This window comes from Octopus bimaculoides, chromosome 1 (assembly GCF_001194135.2).
Source record: "Octopus bimaculoides isolate UCB-OBI-ISO-001 chromosome 1, ASM119413v2, whole genome shotgun sequence".
NCBI lineage: Eukaryota > Metazoa > Mollusca > Cephalopoda > Octopoda > Octopodidae > Octopus > Octopus bimaculoides.
The window spans coordinates 160,133,574-160,157,132 of record NC_068981.1 but is presented as its reverse complement, the minus strand read 5'-3'; the positions used below and the strand labels follow the sequence as shown (position 1 = coordinate 160,157,132).

The 23,559-nt window shown below is 34.4% G+C and overlaps 1 protein-coding gene across 4 annotated transcripts in view; it reads right to left on the bottom strand.

The window, feature by feature from the left end:
- Nucleotides 1-23,559, bottom strand: part of LOC106884418 (activating signal cointegrator 1 complex subunit 3) — a 493,492-nt gene that overhangs the window by 448,365 nt on the left and 21,568 nt on the right. For all 4 annotated transcript variants that reach the window (XM_014935791.2, XM_052972249.1, XM_014935790.2 and 1 more), the window contains 14 exons: nucleotides 20,168-20,368; nucleotides 19,068-19,208; nucleotides 18,604-18,768; nucleotides 18,154-18,310; nucleotides 17,268-17,359; nucleotides 15,739-15,861; nucleotides 14,011-14,202; nucleotides 12,474-12,698; nucleotides 11,033-11,152; nucleotides 8,297-8,461; nucleotides 5,536-5,622; nucleotides 3,849-4,025; nucleotides 3,356-3,584; nucleotides 2,153-2,307 (listed from right to left, as the gene is read on the bottom strand). In XM_014935791.2, coding sequence (XP_014791277.1) covers nucleotides 2,153-2,307; nucleotides 3,356-3,584; nucleotides 3,849-4,025; nucleotides 5,536-5,622; nucleotides 8,297-8,461; nucleotides 11,033-11,152; nucleotides 12,474-12,698; nucleotides 14,011-14,202; nucleotides 15,739-15,861; nucleotides 17,268-17,359; nucleotides 18,154-18,310; nucleotides 18,604-18,768; nucleotides 19,068-19,208; nucleotides 20,168-20,368 — 2,229 coding nt within the window. The remainder of the gene's footprint in view (nucleotides 1-2,152; nucleotides 2,308-3,355; nucleotides 3,585-3,848; nucleotides 4,026-5,535; nucleotides 5,623-8,296; nucleotides 8,462-11,032; nucleotides 11,153-12,473; nucleotides 12,699-14,010; nucleotides 14,203-15,738; nucleotides 15,862-17,267; nucleotides 17,360-18,153; nucleotides 18,311-18,603; nucleotides 18,769-19,067; nucleotides 19,209-20,167; nucleotides 20,369-23,559) is intronic.

Here is a 23,559-nt window from a genome sequence, read left to right as displayed (position 1 = left end):
AATGGTGTTTACATACCGAAGGGCTTGGTAAAAATTATTAATTGTTGATTTATTAATAAATTAATAAACCTTTACCCTTTTTTATATATATATATATATATATATATATATTGTCAGTGGAATCATATATCTGAAAAAGAAGCACACTCTATAAAGCACATCGTTGTTATTATGTTAAACTAGGGGTTGGGAAACTTTTTAGTGCAGTGGGCAAAAGTTTCCAATGAAAAAAGTGCCGCGGGCAGACCACAAGTTCTATCTCCTATATCTGTAAATCTTGTATAATTCGATATACATTAACAAAGATAAGTTTAACACATTAGATTAACGTGTAACATCTTCACTAATGCCACCACTGAATTTAGGATGTTTATATTACTTATGAGGTATTCTATATTTTCAGCTAGAGTGTAGTTGGGTCACAAGTGGGTGGTACAAACCTAGTAATATGTGCTTTATAATGAAAACAAAATTTCCATACAAATGGCAATTACTGGACGATTTTCTGTTTAAGTCTAACCATTTTAAGTCGTAGTGGAAACACGACCTATGCCTCAAATAGGCAAACGAATATTGTATAAATTTTATAATTGAAAAATTTATTACATTTTGTACATATGAGTATATCAGCCTGCAGGCACAATAAAATGGGTTTGCAGGTGCAATTGCGCCTGTGGGCAGGGGTTTTCTCGCCCGTCTGAAACTGTCGTATGTCCAAATTTGGTCAAATGTGTTTCTTTCAATATTTAATTTTGCTTGCAATAGCCGGTTCTTTTGGTCAAATCCCAACTACTTCATATGAAAATTGTCAAAGTGTATTACACTGGTTTAGCATTTTTCAAAAGTGTAGTAAGCCTTTTATCACTTTCTTTTTCATTAGCAAAAATTTCTTTAAGCTAAGGGAGATAATTTATTCAGATGAATATACGAATTATTTTCCATCCCATTACTGTGTGTGCGCTGTGTGTGTGTAATTATATGTATATATATATATTATCATCATCATCATCATCATCATTATTTAACGCCTGTTTTCCATGCTGGCATGGGTTGGACAGTATGACAAGAGCTGGCTAAGCAGAAGACTACACCAAGCTCCAATGTCTGTTTTGGCATGGTTTTTATGGTTGGATGTCCTCTCTAACACCAACCACCACACAGAATGGACTGAGTCACCAAGTAACTTGCAAGACGAAGACCCTTTGAGAAGGGAGAGAGCATTGGAGGAGGTGATCTTGTGCCAGATGATGAAAGGTTAGAGTGTGATAGAGAGCCAGAAACAGGTGTCTTGCTGTAGAAGAGATACGTGGTTATCCGATCAGAAAGTGTGTGTGTGTGTGTGAGAGAGAGAGGGGGGGAGAGAGAGAGAGAGAGAGAGAGATCAGGAATGAGGACAGAAACAGGTATGTTGCTGTAGAGAATATACATGGTTAAACCAGTAAGAGGGAGAGAGCAAGAGAAAGAGAGAGTGAATGGGAGATAGCGAGAGTGCAAGAGAGAGAGGAGAGAGATGGTGGAGAAGTACCAGGGTATACTCACCAGGAATGGGGATCAGAATATAAATGGAAGAGAGTGATAAATGGCGGTGAAGTGCCAGGGCATACCCTCAAGTCATGAGGGTCAGAATATAAATGATAGGGTATTGCCAAAGGTGCATGAGTAGAGAATAGAGACTTCACGTGAATGCAGTGACTGGTGAAACCTGGGTGTATAGAGGGGGAGGAGGACAACGGGATAGCAGTGATACAGTGAGCAGAGTAGTGAGGACAGGATTGAAGAGTGAGAGATATGCATAAGCATACTGTAAGAGCAAGAGAAAAGGTGAGGTAGGGAAGAGATGTAGTTTGGTTTGTTGGGGTAAGGTGTGTTAAAAGTTTTATTGTCACATGTGGGTGGAAAAACAAGTAAGAAAGAGTTCCTGACTGTAAAATAATGCCTCAGTAAGTAGTTGTCCAATTCCTTCTAGCATGGAAAAATGGATGTAGAACAAATAAGCGAACACATGTGCGCACAATGTAATCATACTGTAGATAAATTAAGAAATCTTTCAAAACTATTAAAATGCATGAAAATTTTTTGAACTTAATAAGCAATATGAAATGGGAAGTAAGGATATGAGAATGACTTATCTGTACAGTGAAATTTTGATTACCTTATCATCCCAGTGAAATTCTGGTTTAATATTTAATCTGACTCGAAGTACAGTGCGTGTAATTGGTTGTATTGTAGCATCCAAATCAAGATATGGTATCTGATGGACACATCTTTTCACATTACTTCCCATTTTCTGGTGATGTATCATGAGACCTAGTAATGAAATTATGTATAATATGAATAGAAATAACCAAACAATTACTTTCAAAGCTTAATTCAATTGAAGAAAAATGTAATAAAGATTTCCATAATTAACAAGTCATTTCAAATTGAATATCATACATAATGTTGATAGCTAGGTTAAACTACAAAGTTTTTTATTTTTGCTACTTTATACCTATATAAAATGGATGAGTTAAGGGTTTTAATCTTTTTCCTTGGAACAATTTGAAAGCTTGGAATTCTTGTTATTTTCACATCAAGCCACTTCCCTTAGTTCCACGTAAAAAGTACCTGTGCTGGTGCCTTGTAAAAAGTACCTGGTACACTCTGTAATGTGGTTGGTGTTAGGAAGGGCATTCCACCATAGAAACCATGCCAAAACAAATGGAGCCTGGTGCAGCTCTCCAGCTCCTGTCAAACTGTCCAGCCCATGCCAACATAGAAAATGGACATTAGATGATGATGATGATATATATATGTACACACACACACACACATATATATATATATATATTGAGTCATCCCATAAATAATGCCATTTTTACAATTGCATGAACTAAAAGTCAGAGGTGGATGGGATAAAATAACTGCATCAACTTACTAATAAAAGCAGATAGTAATTTTACATTATCCTTATTCTTAGTGCAAGTTTCGAAGAGTGCAGTTTAATTTTGACAGTTATTTTTTCAAAGCAATAATGAAAGTGACAAAGGAGCATATTTTGCTTTGTGATTTCAATAAAGGCAGCAACGCAACGAGCCGGAAACTACAGCCTAGAAAAACTAGCCTTGTCCTGGAAGATCTGTTGAGCTCGACAAGGACATCCTGCAAACTCTGGTGGAACAAAATCCCATCGTAACTGTTGAGGAACTAACAGAGAAGCTCGGATTTGGTCATTCAACCATTTATCAACACCTGCGTGCCATCAGAAAAATCAGTAAATTGGGTCATGAATGGTGGAGAAGGATGTAGGGTTGATCAATGAAACGTTTGTATTGGAGGGAAGGGTGAAGAGAGAAGTAAATTCAAAAAAACTTACCAATTTCTTTTGAAGTCATTTCTCTCATTTTGTCAAGATTTAAGTTTGCTTTCTCAATCTTGTTAAGAACTTCATATGGCAAATTATTTTGAAACTGCCTCAGAGGATTCTCAAATTGCCACTGGCGTTTATCAATTGTTTTACAAAGATTTAGTAAACGATTAGCCATAATGGGCCACCCTTTGCGCAAAGCAATTTGGAAAAGTGCACGAACAATGCGGGCAGCATTCTGCAAGAGAAGTTTTAAAGGATGAAAAAAAGGACGCTATTATTCAAGTTGTCAAATATAATATATGAGTGCATATATGTAACTGTATGTGTGTATGTATATGCATGTCTGAGTGTCAAAAGAGAATGCCATAAGATTACAAAAGAAAAATACTTGTGAAATAGAAATGTAATAAAAAAAAAAACTCCAGATCCTTTACATTTAAATGGCATGACTGTATCAGATTTAAAAAAAAAATATGTAGAAATCACAGTAAAACCTTACCTGAGCCACAAATGCTTGATCAGAAACCAATGAGAAATTTTCAAGGCTCACACGTGATACATATGATTGAATAAGGATATTAACTTTGCCAGGAGCATTTTCCAATCCTAATGCAACAGGCATTACACAGTCTTCAATGTGAAGCCTTTCAAGTTCTTCCAATTCTTCTTTGCGAACCTATAACCAACATAGAGAAAAAATGACCATTACTCAAACTGGAATTTTGTTTACTTAAAGAAATATTTCTTTTAATAATAATTGTAACTTGTCTTTCTAATTTAGTAATAATTTTGTAAATTGACAAGTGATGAAGTAGTTAGATATAGAATAATAGCACATAAAAGTTGAGAAATACATGTAAGAAGCTTAGATTATGAATATATCATTCATTCTTAACACCGACCCTATCTATTCATATTTGACATTATTCAGCCCACCTGTCTATGCTACCAAATTTTCTCTCCATTTCCACTGAGTTATTCCTGTTGACTTTTCCCTCCCACCATACTTAAATACAAATGCAAAGATAATTTATTTTTCAAATGGGCTCTCTTATACCTTTATACAAAATAGAAAAAAAGTGGCTCTGAGAGATATTCTGTAGTTCCAATGTGAACTTATTTTAAAAAACTTGAAAATCATAGAAACTTGGAAGAAAAAGAGGTTACATCAAAGTAATCATAGATGGACATATTATAACTAAAAGGTTATGAGCTATGCTCTTAAAATGTAATAAATATACTATCACAAAGGTAGTGCGATCAATCACAATATAAAAATGCATTTTAGATTTAATAATACAAAACATTTCTCCTTTCTGATGAATAAATGCAGACCTCAAAAAGAAATCAATTCAGATCTAAGAATTAGAGATAATGCAATGGTTCAAATAATGAAATTATTCACTTTTCCATTAAGAGATTTAAGGCAGTGATTTGGAACAATTCATAGAAAGGGATCCACTTCTGTAAGTTTAATTCCACACACAGCTAAGTTCATTCTTCAAGAACCAGTAAACTAAATACTAGTACAGTATTTACGTCAATAATAACATCTGAACACCAGATTCTTTAAACAAATTCCAAATTGGTGTCTTGTCAGCAGAAACCTTTAACAGAAAAAATCTATAAAACACTGGCAACGAGATGAACATTATACAATGTTTCTCAATCCTAGAAGATGGAGATATTTTTACCTCTATTCAACAAAGCTGTTCAGGCTGACTCTTTGATTAATGTCTTAAAATAACTTCTAAGTTTTAAAAGAACTTAAAGCAAACGAAACAAGAGTTAGGACATTAGGAAAACTATTGAATAGATAGGATATACATCATCATTTAATGTCTGTTTTCTATACTGGCATGGGTTGGATGACTTGACAGGAAGAGGCAAGGACAGGGGCAACACCAGGTTCCATAGTCTGCTTTGGCTTGGTTTCTACAGCTGGATGCCCTTTTTAATGCTAACCGCTTTACATAGTGTACTGGGTACATTTTACAGGAAACATTCACCCACACTAATGCTTTTTACATGGCATCTTGGTTTTAGGATATGAATGATAGATAATGTAAGATTTTATCAGGTGGCACTATCAAGTTAGATATAGCCAGATTCACTTGAAGTCAAAAACATTTGAACTATGTCATAGTAATGATTACAAGAAATTATTTTGCAAAACAGAAAATTACCTTAATTGGTTCAAATTCTTGGGCCTTTGATACTATATTGAGCACTTGATTCTCAGACATTTGTGGAAGGAAAAATTCATTTACAGTCTGAAATAAAAGAAAAATATTTAATTAGAATTTTTTTTTCAGTTTCAGATATATACTAACAAATAATTTGGACACTGAATTATGCAAAATGTGAATATTTTTAACATCATTATCGAAATAAAGGTTCTAAAATCAATATTAAAAAAACGAATTTTTCAACACTAAGACAATGAGATATATGAGGTAGTATCAAAAGGTTCCCAGGCTAGTTATGTTTAATTAAAAAAAAAACTTATTTACCTAAGTTTTAACATCATCTCTTTCAAAATAATCACCTTGCGCAGCAATACACCAGTCTCAGTGTTCCTACCACTTTTGGAATCCAACCTGGAAGTCATTTTCCGTAAGTGAGTCAATGAGCTTCTGTGATTTGCTGTGGATATTGACAACAGTGACCTTTGAGCTGCTTTTTCATCTCGGGGAAGAAATGGAAGTCCGCGGGTGCTAAATCAGGTGAAATGGGTAGGTGCCGAAACGATACCATGTTGTTTTTGGTGGGAAACTCACAAGTGAGGAGAGCTCATGGTGACAAGCTGCACTGTCATCGTGAAGAATCCAATTCTTTACGTTCCACAGATCCAGTCACTTTCGCCAAATGTCTTCCCTCAAATGCTTCAAAACATTGCAGTAGAACTGTTAATTGATAGTCTGGCCCTGGGGGAATGGATTCCCAATGCACAATAACGCAGATGATGAAAACAACAATGAGCATGATTTTGATTGGGCTGTGGCTCTGTTGTGCCTTCTTCAGTCATGGAGATGAAGGGCTCTTCCATTGTGACGACTGCTGCTTCATCACAGGGTCATACCCATAGACCTGACTCTCGGCATCAGTGATAATCCTTGACATGAAGGATGGGTCGTCAGTGGCATGCTGATGGAGATCTTGACAGACTTCGATGCAATGTTCTTTCTGCTCAGTGGTCAGCAAGTGGGGGACAAACTTGGCAGAGACATGCCACATGTTCAATTCAGATGTTAGGACTGCCTGCACAGACCTATACGACAGACTAACTAACAGCAGCAGCAGCAATGTCATTGATTGTCCTCCAGCGATCCTCATGCACAAGCTGATGAAGTTTCTCATTTCTGGAGATGACAGGTCTTCCAGGGACATTCTCCCACTATTGAAGCACCCGTGCAGCTCAGTATGACCCATTGCCTCATCACTGAAAGCTTGTCAAAGTTTCACAACTTGCAAAGTAAACACAGCAATGTCACTCAGCACACCAGCTCATGAAGGTCACTGCTAGCTCTCACTGTGCATGAAACTATGTGCTACCATCTGTTGGTGTGCTGCAGATCTAGTCTGGGAACCTTTTGATAACACCTCGTATGATATTGAGAGAGAGATCATTCATGAATTAATACCAAAAAAAAAAAAACAAGAGTGGAAAAAGTCATTGAAGATTACGTGGTGAAGCAGTCTGCTGTTTCTAAGCACTGTTCCAGCAATTCGTGCTGTATCTAAACGATGCACAATAATCTGGTTGTTAATCAACAACATTGTTCTAATGTCCAGTTTTTCCATGCTTGTATGAGTCAGAGGGAATTTGTTGAAGTAGATTTTCTACAGCTGGACGCCTTTCCTATTACCAACCCTCATGTTTCCAAGTAAGGTAATATTTCCTCATGAACAGACATATTTTCACTGAAGATTGAAAACAAAGGACATCACACACATGATGATGACACTGGCTTACAAATATCATGTGATGTCAAATCATAGAAAAAGTGACCCCAAGACACACACATACATATGTACACATATGATGGGCTTCTTTCAGGCTCCATCTACCAAATCCAATTACATTTTGGTAGGCCCAGGGCTATAGTAGAAGAAACTTGCCCAAGTGCCATGCAGTGGAACTGAACCTGAAACCATATAGTTGAGAAGGAAACTTCTTACCACACAGATATGCCTGTGCCTATATAAAAATAAGTCTCCAGCTAACTGGTAGTTTAAACATTGATTCCAACACAGCCAAAGAAGCATATTCATTTGCACTAGTTTAGAAAAGTGGCTGTAATAAATAAATAAAATGAAAAAATAAAACCAGAGAGGAAATAGAAATAATCTGATTTATAATGAATTTACTTCGTTGCTATAATGTCAAACAGTTGTGTGTCCAAATTTGGTCAAATGCATTTTTCGCAATATATACTTTTGTTTGCAATAGCTGGTTCTTTTGGTCAAACAATCGTATCTCCAGCTGCTTCAGATGCCAAGATACCAAAAACTGTCAAAGTGTAGTACAACAGTTTTGCTATGGAATGGTGAAACTATTTTTTGTTTTCTGAAAAAGCAATGTTTTGGACTCATAACACTTTTGCATAATAGCAACAACTTGTATTTGAAAGAGCATCCAACCATAGTAATTCCTAACAACACAGGCATGTATTGATATATATGAATTCATTAAATTAAATCCTTTGATGCTATTTTTGGTGACAAATATATTTTGCCCTAATATATTTTAATACACACCCAACAAAAAAAAATCTCTTAATATATTTAAACATTCAAAGGAAGTCCATTACAATAGGACATTACAGAGCAGATCCAGGACCCATCTCTCTTTCTCACCATCCTCCTGTCTTTATCTCTCTCACTCTCTGAACAGATGTTTATACTGAGTGAAAATAAATTTCATTTAAATCAAACAATAATTACCTCAACTGTAGCATATTTAATATAGAAATGACTTGCAATTCTTCCAAGATCTGTTGAAGAAAAGTTCTCTGTTACTTCACTGAAACGAATCATTTGTGTCTTATCCAGATTACGAGCAGCATCGTAAACAAGTTTTTTCCTGTACAAATACAGATTGGGATCCTCCTGCAATATTGAAGTTATTTATTAACTTATTATTTAGTTGAAGCATAAAATAAATCATATTACTATTTTCATAAATCTATGTTTCAATGATCAAATTAAAATCAATTTCATCAAGCCAATAAAGTTTCTATCTCATCACTCAACCTGCTAGAAATAACAGCCAAATCTCTCTAAACACCTTGAAGTCTTAAAAAGTGAAGGACACAATGAATAATGTAATCCTACAGTATATTGTACTACACCTGCAAATAAGATGGGATGGTCATAATTGATTTGTCTTTCATAGGTATGCTTGGTCAGGACTGGTTTAAGGCTAAACGACAACATTAATTTCATATCTATCAACATTACTTCATATCTTTTCATGCTGGCATCGGTTGGATAGCTAGTCATAATCCAAGTCAGTTCCCATTTGGACTCACTGCTCTCTGAGACTTTCAGAGACCATATTTCACTCACATGTTTCAATTTAGCATGGTTTCTACCACTGGATGCTCTTCCTATCACCAACCATTTTAAAGAGTATACTGGGTTCATTTTATTGTGGTGTCAACACTAGAAAGGTTGTCATCCTCAAAACAAGGTCAAAGGATCCTCCTAACTTTACACAGACTCCACCCATTCATCAATCACTCTACAATACCCTCACTGACTGAAGCTACCTTCTATCTCACACAGCAAAAGAGGGCTCACATCCTTTTACAGCCTCCATTCAGTGCAATGTGACCAACAGAGTGAGCAGGACAAAGTGTGTCTGCAGATGAACAATGGTGAGGGGGTAAAAAAAAGCAAGAGAGACTGATTGGAGTGATGTAGAAAGGAGAAATGGAGAAAAGTGAGAGAGAAGGGGGAGAGGGAGCAAATGATGGATAATCACAGAAATATCATACAATTTTATATTTTGCAAACAACAGAATAAATTGACCAAATTACTCTGATTTCCTATAAACCTTAGAGTTTCTATGAACATCTTCTTCATCATAACTCATTCAACAATTTTAGCTTGTTTTGTTTTTGTACAAAATTTATGTTGATAACAAGACACAAGAAAATGTTTTTTATTTCGTTATTAGTCAGATTTTGAGAATATCCGCTGTCAGGCATCTATCATACTCTAACCATCTTACTTCCCTGAGCATGGACACATTAAAGCTCTGTTGTTTAGTAACTGACTTGGTAGACACCCACAAGATTATCCACCATCTTTCCAAAAACAACCTTGGGCATCATTTTGAATTCCATACGTCTAATACTTGTGGAAATGCTTATAAAATCAAAAAACAACACAGCACCCATAACTTTTGAAGACATTTTTTCACACTTAGAATTGCTGAAGCATGGAATAAACTACCTGCATCAGTAGTTGGCCGTCAGGAAAATGCATTCTTCAAAACTTCCATGCTTTCTGAAATTTGCCAACAGTGCACCTGATGTAACCCCTGCACTTTTTTCAACAACTCATTCACTGTTCGCTTCCTGTACTGTTCATGCACCTTTGGCTGCTTTTCTGAGCACTGTATGCAATAATTTCATTATTATTATATTATTATAACTATTGCCCAAGGCTTTTGTAGACACTCGCTACTGGTGGCATTGATTGTTAAATGTCCCATATTCTATTTCTGTAGTCAGTTGGAAACTTTACAGCTAAACTTTTCAAGTAAAACATTTTCGTAGAAGTTAAAAAACTAGACTAGTTTACAAAGCCTTAAAATGTATTATTTGGGGAAATGTTACACGTAATAAAATTTAGCTTAGAAGATTTAAAATTTTTATTTTCTCCTACAACTTTATTCATGTTACTTTTGACTCTACCCCTATCAGTTCTGCATTTTATTGATAAAGATTAACTACTCCTATTTATGGGATTAAGAACCAATAATGTACTGGAGGCATCAGATAGGCTACCCATATTACTAATACTTGACCTCTATCATTATCAAAAGAAATAAGCATTCATAATTGGTTTCAAATTTTGGCACAAGACCAGCAATTTTGGAGGAAGTGGTAAGTTGATTACATCAACCCCAGTGCTTAACTGTTACTTATTGCTACCTTATTAGTCAGAGTATGAGAATACCTGCCAGCAAGCATCTACTATACTGTGAACATCTTGCTTTCTTAGACATTCATAATTAAAACCTGAAAGAATTAGAGCTGAGTACCCCTTACCTGGCACTTCCGTTGGTTATGACGACAAAGGTTCCAGCGGCTCCAAACAGCTGCTTGCAAAATTAATGTGCATACTCTTAATGTAGTTCTCAGGGAGATTCAGCATGACAAAATGTGACAAAGCTGGCCCTTTGAATAACACAGATACAACTCATTTTTGCAAGTTGAGTGAACTGGAGCAATGAAAGATAGAGTTTTGCTCAAGGATACAACACACTGCTGGGTATCGAAATCATGACCTTACGATCATGAGCTGAATACCCCTAACAAGTAAGCTGTGTGTCTTCACAGAGTTGAGTAAACAACTGAATATAAAACAGCAAATAAATGAGAAGAATATGGTAAGTAACTATCGAATACATATATATGAAAATGTAAAATAATATTGAATGAAATTACCTCCAATTTGTTATAAGGTATCCCATAAACCATTGGATTACATCGCATTCTCACAAATAAATAAGTGTAGCTGAGCCACTTCACTGCATCTTCTACATTAGAAACTGTACCAAGAGCAATCTAGAAAACAACAACCAATTTAGTTTTTTAGAAATTTCCAAGAATTCATTTAACTGCTATCAAATAATTGCTTATTTAATAACAATCTTACAGAAAAGATCAATTTACAGACATTGCAAGATCTATGAGGGGGTGCTGAAAAGTTCCTGGTTTTAAGGGTATTGTTAAAGGCCTGGTTGGAGGCTCAACCTTCTGAGTTCTTTTACAGGGCTTAGAAAAACTGAAGGACCATTGAAATAAGTGTGTGAATCTGAAAGGGAAATACATTGAATAAAATAATAATTAACTGATCCTCCTGCATTTTCTTTAACCCAAAGCCAGGAATTTTACAGCACCCCCTCGTATTGTTTTATATCCTTAACTTATTAGAACAAAAAGAAAGAAATAAGTATTTATTGCTTAGCATGTGCATTTTGATCCATATTTCTGATTTTTATGCTGATTATCTTCTTCATTGCTTTTTCTCTTTTGTATATCTTATGTTTTCAGTTTCACCAGAGTGGCAAAGCATCTAGCTAATGATTTTGCTGCAGGTTAGCATTATGATAGACCAGCAAGGTTGAGTTGCTATGGTGCTAGCAATAAAGGTCTACTGAAGGAACTGTTCATATATGCAATAATCATCATGGTTCCTATTCATTTCATAGCCTGTGCATCTTTTCTGACCAGTTCATAAATGAAGAAAGAACAGCGAGAGCCGGTCAAATATGACGAGCATTTGGAAAAGTCATCAAGCAGCTGTCTGAAAGTGTTCCGACTTCTCTGTTAGAATGAGACACTATGACTACATAAGCAGTTACTGTCCAATAAAAATGATGTGAAGAAGTTTTGTCACTGTTCCATGTAAGCAGGCAATATTGATAATAGTAATTGGAAGTCAACCACTCAGACAGCACTAACATCAATATAAGTTAGAGTAAAGGACACGACATGAAACAGGTTCTACACAGTTCATTTTTCTTGCATATAGACATAAAACTTTCAAGAGACTATCAGGATTTTGGTGAAGCATACTGGTTCTGTAAATCTCATAAAAGATGGGGCTTATTTCATTAGGAATTAGAAACTCAGCCGTAATCTTACATTCAAACTGGTATCATAAATACACATACTTGATTCAGGGTTTAACCAAGAATAAGTTCTTGGATATCACCAACAAAATATTTTTTTATTGCCAACAAGGCCTTTGCTAGTTACTTATTTCTTCCTTTATAACTGCACCTATTCTTCCACCAATTTACAAATACTCTAAGGCAGTATTTATTAAGTGTATTTTGAACTATAATGATGTTACAAAAGTATAAAAACAATGATCACCTACCTCAGCGTTCAAATTATCAGTTAGGCTTGTAATAAACTGACTTTCTATAGGATTTTGTCGTGTCATAAGAGACAGGTAATGAGCAAGTTTGTCATGAGTAGTTATGATAGTTCCATGACCAAAAGTATCAAACTGGGGTCGTCCAGCACGTCCAAATATTTGCAAAACATCAAGTATGCCAATGTCAATAAAAGAACCTTTCTTGGCATCATAGATTTGAGTTCCCTGTAGAAACACAAAAATGTAATCCTTATGTATTAATGCATGTATTTTCATTTTTTAATGCAAAAATATTATTCTATTGTTTTAAAAGCATATACAAAATTATTAACTGAAAGTTGGAAAATTTTTCCTTTTTGTTTCTATTTCAATTTAAATCAGAGAATACTTTTTTTAAAAATTGAATGTAAAAGTATACTTTGACAGATTTGCATTTTTTAATATACATATCTATTACCCAAGACATAAATGCATTCTACTCTTTTTACATATGTCTAAGTGTCATGCCTGTTGAAAATAAGAGGACAATTATTACACTGATCACACTTATTGAAGTAAATAAAATCACATGTCCAAAACCATCCTATTGTCTTCAGACAGTATGTCTTTTCTATCTTGAAATATCTCATCATCTGCTAAAGAATAAAGTAGGACAATTGCTATGTAGATGATGCCAAATGAGATAGAAACATGTTCACAACAATTCACTTGTTTGCATGTCAATTTTGAAGAACCCTAGATTTTAGAGATTATCTCCACATCTCCATAAAGTTGGTATCAATTGCCACAAAGCAAAAGTAATTACAATAAATCAAGAATTTATCTTGCATGTTATTTAATGGACCTTTATTCATATTCGTTGTTCAAATACATGCCACTGACCAATCTGAGATATTTATCTTAGCTCATATTCATTTCATTTTAAGTAAAATACATATAGAGCAGTCTTATGTAAGACTAGGATGGATGCATTACTTCATTCCTCAGTAGAAATAAAATATGACCTAAGTATCGAATGTACTATTCAAATTTTAAGAGTAAAAGTTGACAATAAAACTAATAAGAGTGCAACATTTCATATAGTACAAAATAAATGAAATATATTAAGATCTGGAAGGAAGGAAGAATGGTCAATGAATAAATCAATGAAGAATCCTGGAAGATAATAAAACAGGTTGGCTGAGAAAAGAATACCATTTACAATATTACATTAAAATGTTAAGTAGTTTGTCTATGTTGATACTTGTCCTAAGCTCTGCATTTATAGCAAATATTGAACAGACAAAGTTAGGACAGATAAATATATTAATCCATTAATTTCTTATTAAAATATTTACGATACTTCAATTCAGTAAATTTTCAAGTTCAGTGACAATACCTAGCAAGATATTAGGAATTTAAGGAATTTTAAATGGTTTTAATAGTTTTAAACATCTAAAGACAAGTTTTCATTATATATACAACCCATTTTATAAATAACTGATATATGTTAAGTTAATCTTTAAAGAACATGTTTAAATATTGTTAATGTAATAACCTTGATGATGACAGCATGAGCAGGTAAATTCACACCCCAGGCCAAAGTTGCTGTACACACTAAGACTTTTATGGAACCTTCAGAAAAATACTTTTCAACCAAATTACGATCCTGACGAAGCATTCCAGCATGATGTATACCAAATCCATCAGGGAACAATTCTTGAAGATGTCGATTTTGGGGATTGTGGCCCTACAGTGTATTTTCATAAAAAAAAAAAAGAAAGAAAGAAAGAAATGAACAGATTCATAAATATATATCATTAATAATAAAAAATATAAGCGTAAATCTGAAAACATTTAGAAACTACTGAACTATACAAATTATATTACAAAAATTTTGTAAATTTAGCTGATAATTTAAATAGTGACTTCAGTAAATTAAATTCAAAGATACAAAATATTCATAAACAATAGACACAAGTGTGGTTAAGAAACTTGCTTTACAACCAGATGGTTTTGGGATCAGTCTCATTGTGTGACACCTTGGGTGTGTATCTTCTACTATAACCCTAGGCTCATCAAAGCCTTGTGAGTGGATTTGGTAGATGGAAACTGTAAAGAAGCCCATTGTATGTGCGTGTATACATACATATATGTGTGTGTTTATGGGTGTATATATATATATGCACACACACGTATGCATGTGTGTGTGTATGTACATGAGCAACTTTATCTAGATATCACGTGATAGTTGTAAATGAGCATCACTGTCATACAAGGCAGTTTGTTTTTAGACTTCTGGGGGAAACATGACTGGCAATGAGAAAATATTACCTTGTTTGGAAAGAAGCAAAGGTTGGTGATAGGAAAGGCATCTGACTATAGAAATATCTGTTTCAACAAATTCCATCTGACCCATGCAAGCATGGAAAAGTGGAGGTGAAAATAATAATGAACACACATCATCATCATTGTTGTTGTTGTTTAATGCCCGCTTTCCATGTTGGCATGGGCTGGCAAGCCAGAAGGTTGCACTAGGCTTCAATCTGATCTGGCAAAGTTTCTACAGCTAGATGCCCTTCCTAATGCCAACGACTCTGAGAGGGTAGTGGGTGTGCCAGTCAGGTGTGCCAGTCAGGCGGTACTGGCATTGACCACGCTTGAATGGTGCTTTTTACGTGCAGATTATTATAAACAAGGGACTGGGATGTAAAAATGTATTTGGTAGGATATTACTATAAATCATTTCAAAAGACATCTTTTATGAATTTAAATTTTGGCAAATTGGCAGAATTGCTGCAGCATAGGACAATGTCTCAGTATTTGTTCTAGCTCTATACACTGTTTTGAAACATTGTCATTCCTCCTTTCAGAATCAAGACAATAATGTACTAATTGAAGACATTGGATTGTTGAAATGGAACAAGATGTCTTGTATTTGTCTGAGCATTGTTTTGCATTCTGAGTACTTGGACAGATTTAATCTGCTGTTTGATTTAACACCACCACCTGGCCCTCAGGTGCTTTTAGCAAAGTTCATTCTGTTGCAAGCATTTGAGGCAACTTTGCAATTTAAGAATAACTTCTTTGCTTCCTCTCACTAGCCTTGGAAGCCCTTGAAAAAACAACAAAAAAAAAATAGGGTACTGCCTTTTCCCTTTTGACTAAGCAGTAAAAAAAAAAACGTGTTTACAGCTTGTATTAAATCATGAAAAATATAAAATAAATAGTTAAAAACTAATAAGTTAATTTTTCATTGAGAATATATATTTGTAATATTACATACAGGAAGACCACTTCTCCTTCCTTGAGGTGCAAACAAATGAATATTATCACTATTCAGAGCTAGTTCTCTCAGAACCTTTGCTGTTCGTAAGGTTTCATTGCGAGCATGGACAAATACCATCACCTGGGAAAAAAAGTTGGGGAAATGTTATACACAGAAATTCACAACCTGCTGATCAGAAATATATGAAGTAATTTTTTAAATTATCCAAAAATAATTTATCAAAATTATACACTAAATTAATTTTGTAGCATAGAAGCTTAAAAGTTACACACTGGCAAAGTGTTGCAAATCAAATACTTTACATATGTGAAACCCTTTAATAATCTCTAAGAAATTCTCAGGTAAAATGTAAAATTTTAAACTTATATTAATAATAGAAAATGTTGAATAAAACCTCAAATTTGATATAACAATTCAATACACACTAAGAATAGAAGTGAAATATCAAAATCTTTATTTCTCAGTGTCCCCAAGCAACAGAGGATATATTCATCATAGGGAATGAGGACATTGAAACAAGGAGTTAACTAATGTTCCCAATCTTTTCTACTTAATGTGTTTGAAAATAAAAAATGTAATGCAAAATTTTTAGTGCCAGACAACAGGAACATACATCAAAGGATCAAACTTTTAAAACATATAATGCACTGTGACCTAAAATTTGAAATCAATATATAGCTGGAAAATTCTGCTATTTAACAGCACATAGCATTTTTCACTTAGCATATCTCCACAATTCTCTTAACAGCAGCCCTTGGTTGATGCCTAAAATTTTCTGCTATTTTTTCAGCTCCTTTAAACTTTGGCTTTCACACAGAGCCAATTAGGGAACTCTATGAGGCTGCTTGACCTGCCAGAAATAGCAGCCAATTCTCAAATCAACCCCAACAGTAAGTACACACGGGATTATTTAGTCTTAGATACTCTTAAAGTGATGGGTTCATCCTGACTGGAACGTTTCTGATCAGAGATTTGCTCTATCAAAATTGACCTTAGACTACACAACAACTAAACAAACCTGTATGTGATTGCTTGACCAGTCATAAACAGTAGCCAAATCTTAAAGTGAGAAAAAACATGACATCCTTTGGATAAAAGGTACTATGACCAAATCATGAATTTCTTTGCTCCTGAACACACTCAATCGGAGTTGAGCTGGAGCTAAACAATATTTGACAAGATTTTTATAAATGAATAAAAGCAATCAGTCATTTGTAATTTGAATATAATTTTTAAACCTTAGAGACAATGTTTTTGTAAAACACTTAGTTAATAGTTGATTATTAACCTTGTTTAGAATATTTTCTGTCTATGATTATCATTATGATTTGAAGTTCAGATATCTAGATAGAGGTTTGCGATAGCCTGCTATTTTGTTAAGACAGTAATCTGCATAAGCATCTATTTCCATTATATTAACCAGTTCATCACTAAAATCTTGCATGCTAAATATTTTATGTTACTAATTATATAATAATAATGGTTGTATTTTCAATGCTCTGGTATGTTAAAGACTGAGATGTTACCTGGTATCCTTTCTTTACTTGATCAAGAACTTTCTCATAACAAACAGTGTTAAAATCTTGTAACTGCTGCATTTTGTTTATTGACTTGATTCCTAGAGAAATAAATGAATAAACAAAAAATACTTAATATTAGTGAATATCAACAAAGAATGTATAAAAATTTATCTAGAACAGATTTGCCAAAGCATTTTTTAAATAACATTTCAGCTTTTTATTACATAACAAATGTATTTTTACTAAAGTGGTTTTTTTAAAAACTCTTATTTACAAACCAACAGTCAGTTATGTTTGATCAATGATATCAAATTTTTTTTTTAATCTAGAAAAATCTAAAAACAGTCTCTTACACTTCTCTTTCATAACTCTTAATCTAATATATTGTTTATCAACACGTTTTTATCCTGTATAACATTTAATACCATCTCAACATTACTATGACAATGTGCAGGACCTCGGGCAAATGTCTTCTACTATAACCCTGGACAAATCAATGCCTTGTAAGTGAATTTGGTAGACAGAAACTGTGCAGAAGCCTGCCATATATATATATGTGTGTGTGTGTGTGTTTATGTTAGTGTTCCCCTTCTCCACCACTTGACAACTGGTGTTGGGTTGTTTACATTGCTGTAACTTAATGGTTTGGCATAAAAGACCAATAAATTGATTTGCTCAACTAAATCTCTTCAAAGAAATGCCCAGCAAGGCTGCAGTCCAATGACTGAAACAAGTTAATATGGTAAAAGGTAAAAGAATAAGAGTATGTCATACAGACATGTTAAACTTCTAGACGCGATTAGCAAATCTTGCCCAGTAATTCTAGAGATTTCAGTTTATTTGTAAAATACATTTAATTTATACAACACATTTAAAATATTAATTAATTCACCTATGAAAGACTGTTCCAGTGGGACTGGCCGGAATCTACCATCAAAGAAAAATAATCCAAGTGCAGGGTTAACTCTGAGAAATCGTCCAACATCTAAATAATTTGGTAATGTTGCAGATAGACCAACAATTCTTATCATACTCTGTGTAGCCTCCACCTAAAAAGAAAATCAATTTTTGGAGTACAGAACCATTGAAATATAGCATTAAGTCTTTTGCGCAAGACCACAGTTAAAAACATACAAATTTCAAATTCACAAGCCAACAAAGGAGCCACAATGCAGTTGTTTGGCCTGCTAGTAATAGCACATAAGTCTTCCTACAATTACAAACTACTGTCTTAAAAAAAAAAAACATACACACATACATTGAGTTTATCTGAAATGATATCTTATATGAAAGAAATTAAGAAAATCTGTGTTACACTAGTTATGTTGCTGAAAGGACATACCTGCCGCAGAGTTCTGGCAACTAAGCTTTCAATGACAGCACCTCTGTCATCATGCAACAAATGGACCTCATCTATAATAAGCAGTTTTACTAACTGAGATAAAGACACATCTCCTGTTCCTTTACGTGTAACCACATCCCATTTTTCAGGAGTAGTGACTAACATCTAAGAGAGAAGAAAAGACAAAAAAAGTTTAAACATTTAATATTTTAGAAATTTATATTTTCCTTGTTTTTAAATGAAACATAACTTTCTAAAATATTCATATTGAATTCCTTTCTAAATGCAAAGTTTATTACAAAATTATTATTTTCAAAATACAAATTATTTCAATTACATTTCAAATTTATCTTTAATATAAAAATTTATTTTTATAAGATGTTTATAGTGACAAAATATAACTTAAATATAGCCCTTAGACAGCTTTTTTTAAAATCATTTTTTAAAACATTGTTCAAATTTACCTGAGTATTGACAATTTCTTGTTTGGTCAATTGCATATCTCCAGTCAATTCACGGACAGTTATTCCAAGTGGTTCTAGTCGTTTACCAAAGTTCCTCACCATTTCAGCAGCAAGTGCTTTCATAGGTGCAACATAAATAATCTAAAGAAATATAAATAGTAACATCAATATATATGAAAAAAGCAAATATATATATATATATATATATCATCATCATCATCATTTAACATCCGTTTTCCATGTTGGTATGGGTTGGACGATTTGACTGAGGTCTGGAGAGCCAGTGGCTGCACCAGACTCCAATCTGATCTGGCAATGTTACTACAGCTAGATGCTCTTTCTAACGCCAACCACTCTGAGAGTGTAGTGGGTGCTTTTTATGTGCCACCGGCATGGGAGCTAGTCAGGCAGGCCTGGCATCGACCACGTTCGGATAGTGCTTTTTATGTGCTACTAGCATGGGGTACTGGTATCGGCCATGTTCGGATGGTAAATGAATATAAATATATATTGATAATCTAGCTATACATAATTTATTGGCCAGTCAAATTTTAAATTGCCATTAACTATAGAGTTAAGCTACACCAATATGATAAATGAATAAGATGAAAGCTTAACATTTTTATAAATATATAAAAAATATCCCAGTATTTAATTTATAGACCCTATATGTGTAGTGTATAGTGCAATGTACACTATGTATAAATGTTGAAATTGCAAAACAGACAGAAGTACAATAGTTATGTGAATCAATATTTCCTTTTAAATATATTTGCATTAATAAATAACAATAAAATTTTAGTTGTTCTTTAGTATTAGGCTGTATTTTTTTTCTAAATCAATGCAAGAATCGAAAATTTATAAGTTACATTATATTCTTAGAATTATAGTGTTACTATTTTATTTCTAGTGCTCAATCCTTAGTAAACAAACAAAATCTCTGCTGTAAAGCATAAAAGCATGAAGCTACCTCTGTCAGGGTTCATAAATTTGTCATAAGTTTGTCTAAAAAAAAAGTTTAATTTCCTTAAAAAATATTTTAACAGGAAAGTATTTAAAGGACTGCATGTATTTGGAAATTTGGCAAATATTAGACCCACCTTAAATTGGTCTTTTCGGATTACATTTTGTACAATGTTTTGTTTCAACACTCTAATAACAGTAAGCATAGCGATGTTTGTCTTTCCAGCTCCAGTGGGAGCACAGATTAAAAGATTTTCATTTGTCTTGTATGCAGTCTCATAAACAATTGATTGTATTCGATTTAGTGTCTTCATACCTTTAAAGGCCATTGATCCAACCTGAAAAAAAAAAAAAAAAAAAAAAAGATTTTGTTGGAAATATCAGCAACACATATGCAACAGTATTATTGTATAAATATTATATGAAAAGTGTTTAAAAAATTATTTTCTGTTACAATAATTTGTACAGTTATATAGTGAACCTTTTGATTTGGAGTGTAACATGTAATTTAAAATTCATTATATCTATCAGACTAGCTAACTTATCAGATAACTAAACTATTATCATCAGACATATTGAATTTTTTCCCCATTTCTGCTGCAATTACCAACAGAGATTTTGATGAAATATAAACAGACTGGTTAATAAAATAAGACTAGCAGAAAATAGGAAATCAACAGAATAAGAGAATATTGTTTCCATAGAAATTAGGTAAATTATATAACATGGTAAGACTGAATGAGTTTTGAGTATATAAATATTTTTAAAGTATTGAATTTTTCATGCTTTTGTCCCAAATGTAGATCAGTTCATTTATTGCCAGAGTACAGAGATAGATCAATACATAAAAGTGTACATATGTACTAAAAAAATTGTTTAGAACAAAATACAGCAATCAAAATTCAATGCATCTCTGCCATCGTCTTCTCTCTCTTTCATCCCTCTATCATATACCTTACCACCTCCCTTAATTGCAGTGTCCTGTCATGCAAGTTACTTGGTGACATCACTGGTGCTGGTGCCACCTAAAAAGCACTCAGTACACTCTGTAAAGTGGTTGACATTAAGAAGCGTATCCAGCTGCAGAAACCATACCAAGGTAGACATTGGAGCTTGAGGCAGTCCCCTGAATCACCAGCTCCTCTCAAACCACCCAACCTATGCCAACATGGAAAACAGATGTAAAATGGTGATGATTAACTGAGATATCAGCAGCAGCATCATTTTACATGCATTTAATTCTATACTGAATTGTACATTTCTCCCTTTTTTTTTTTTTTTTCGAGCGAGATCGTTGGACTGGCTCTTGTGCGGGTAGCACATGAAATGAAATGCACCATTTTGAGCATGGCCGTTGCCAGTACCGCCTGACTGGCCTTCGTGCGGGTGACATGTAAAAGCACCCACTACACTCTCTGAGTGGTTGGCATTAGGAAGGGCATCTAGCTGTAGAAACTCTGCCAAATCAGATTGGAGCCTGGTGTAGCCATCTGGTTTCACCAGTCCTCAGTCAAATCGTCCAACCCATGCTAGCATGGAAAGCAGACGTTAAACGACGACGACGACGACCTTGCCTTTTGTCATAGTCCTTCTTCATCTGGCATACACAGCAATAGAGAAATATCTTTGTTGTTGTATGTCATACATTTATGATGGCATAGCATTTACAGTAAAGACCGAGTATATTTTATGCCATCAGTGCTAGAGGAATTGTCTGCAGCAAGAGTAAAGTCTTCTTTACCATGTGTCAATTTTTATTCAAAGTTACTGATCTCCTAGATGGGTTTCTTGCATTGCAAGTTATTGAGTACATGTCTTCTGTTTGTGCCTTCCAGGTTTTTGATAATTAATACATCTTAGTTGCCATATCTTATTCATATTTGTAAAATATTTTAAAGAGTAAGACTTAACTTTATTTAATGGAAGACCTAGGTAACTTGTAAGTTCTAGTAAAAGATATTTTGTTTTCCAGTATTGTTATAGGTGTAGGCATGGCTGTGTGGTAAAGAAGTTCGCTTCCCAAATACATGGTTTCAGGTTCAGTCCTTGAAAGTATATGCGTGTTGTGTGTGTGTGTGTGTGTGTGATTTCATGCCTTGACATTGCATCATAGTTGTAAATGATTGCCACTGTCAAACAGGCAATGTCATTCATTTCCAATCTTCTTTGAGAATAAGTAGAAACAGAGGTGAGGGTTGACAAAAGGAAGAGCACCTGACCATAAAAAACCTTCAAAACTATGACCCATGAAAGCATGGAAAAGTGGAGTAAAACAATTATATTATGTATATATATATATATATATATATATATATATATATATATATACACACACACACACATATATATATCATCATCATCACTTGTTGTCCATGCTGGCATGGGTTGGACAGTTTGACTGGGCTGGCATGCTGGAAGGCTGCACTAGATTCCAGTCTGATTTGGCATGGTTTTTGACAGCATAGTTTTTGGCCTTTCCAAGGCCCACCACTCTGAGAGTGTAATGGGTGCTTTTATGTGCCACAGACACAGCGTGGCACCAGGGTGTGTTCATGTGCTAATTTGCATGACACATGTATCTGCCACGACTGCGATTTTGCTTGGCTTGCCAGGTCCTCTCAGGCACAGCATATCACCAAAGGTCTTGGTCACTAGTCATTGCCTCTGTGAGGCTCAAAGTTTGAAGATCATGCTTCACCACCTCATCCCATGTCTTCCTGAGTCTACCTCTACCACGGGTTCCCTCCACAGTTAGAGATCAGCACTTCTTTACATAGCTGTCCTTGTCCATATGCATCACATGACCATACCAGCGCATTCATTTCTCTTGCATATCACATCTGATTCCTATTATGCCTAACTTTTCTCTCAAGATGCTTACATTCTGTCGAACATGCACACTGACATTCCACATTCAGCGAAGCATACTGGCTTCATTTCTCTCAGACCTATGCATGTCCTTGGCTGTCATAGCCCATGTTTCACTGCCATGCAGCATAGCTGTTTGCACACAGGCATCAAACAATCTGCCTTTCACTCTGAGAAAAAGGCCCTTTGTTGCCAGCTGGGGTAGGAGCTCTCTGAACTTTGCCCAGTCTTTATTCTCACAGCTATGCTTTCGGAGCATCCACCTCTACTACTAACTTGGTCACTTAGATGACGGAAGCTATCTACTACTTCCTGTTTACCCCACTGGCAGTTAATAGAGTCTAATTTCTGTACATTTTCAGCATTTATTGTACCTGTGCATCTTCCACATATGAAAGCTAGTTTCCCTGTTAATCTTCCTCTGATGTTGCTGCACCTTTTATGTGTCCAAAGCTTACACTGGGTGTATCTTTTAGAGTTCCTACCTACACCTTTTCTACAGAAGTTTGATTAAATGTACATAGAGAATAGATTGAATTATAAACAGTACCAAATTATTTTTTTATATTCTGACTTTATTTTCCTAATCTATGAATATTGTACTGATATTTAATGTTTGTTCAGGCAAAACATACACAGAATATAAGACTTGGCTATATAG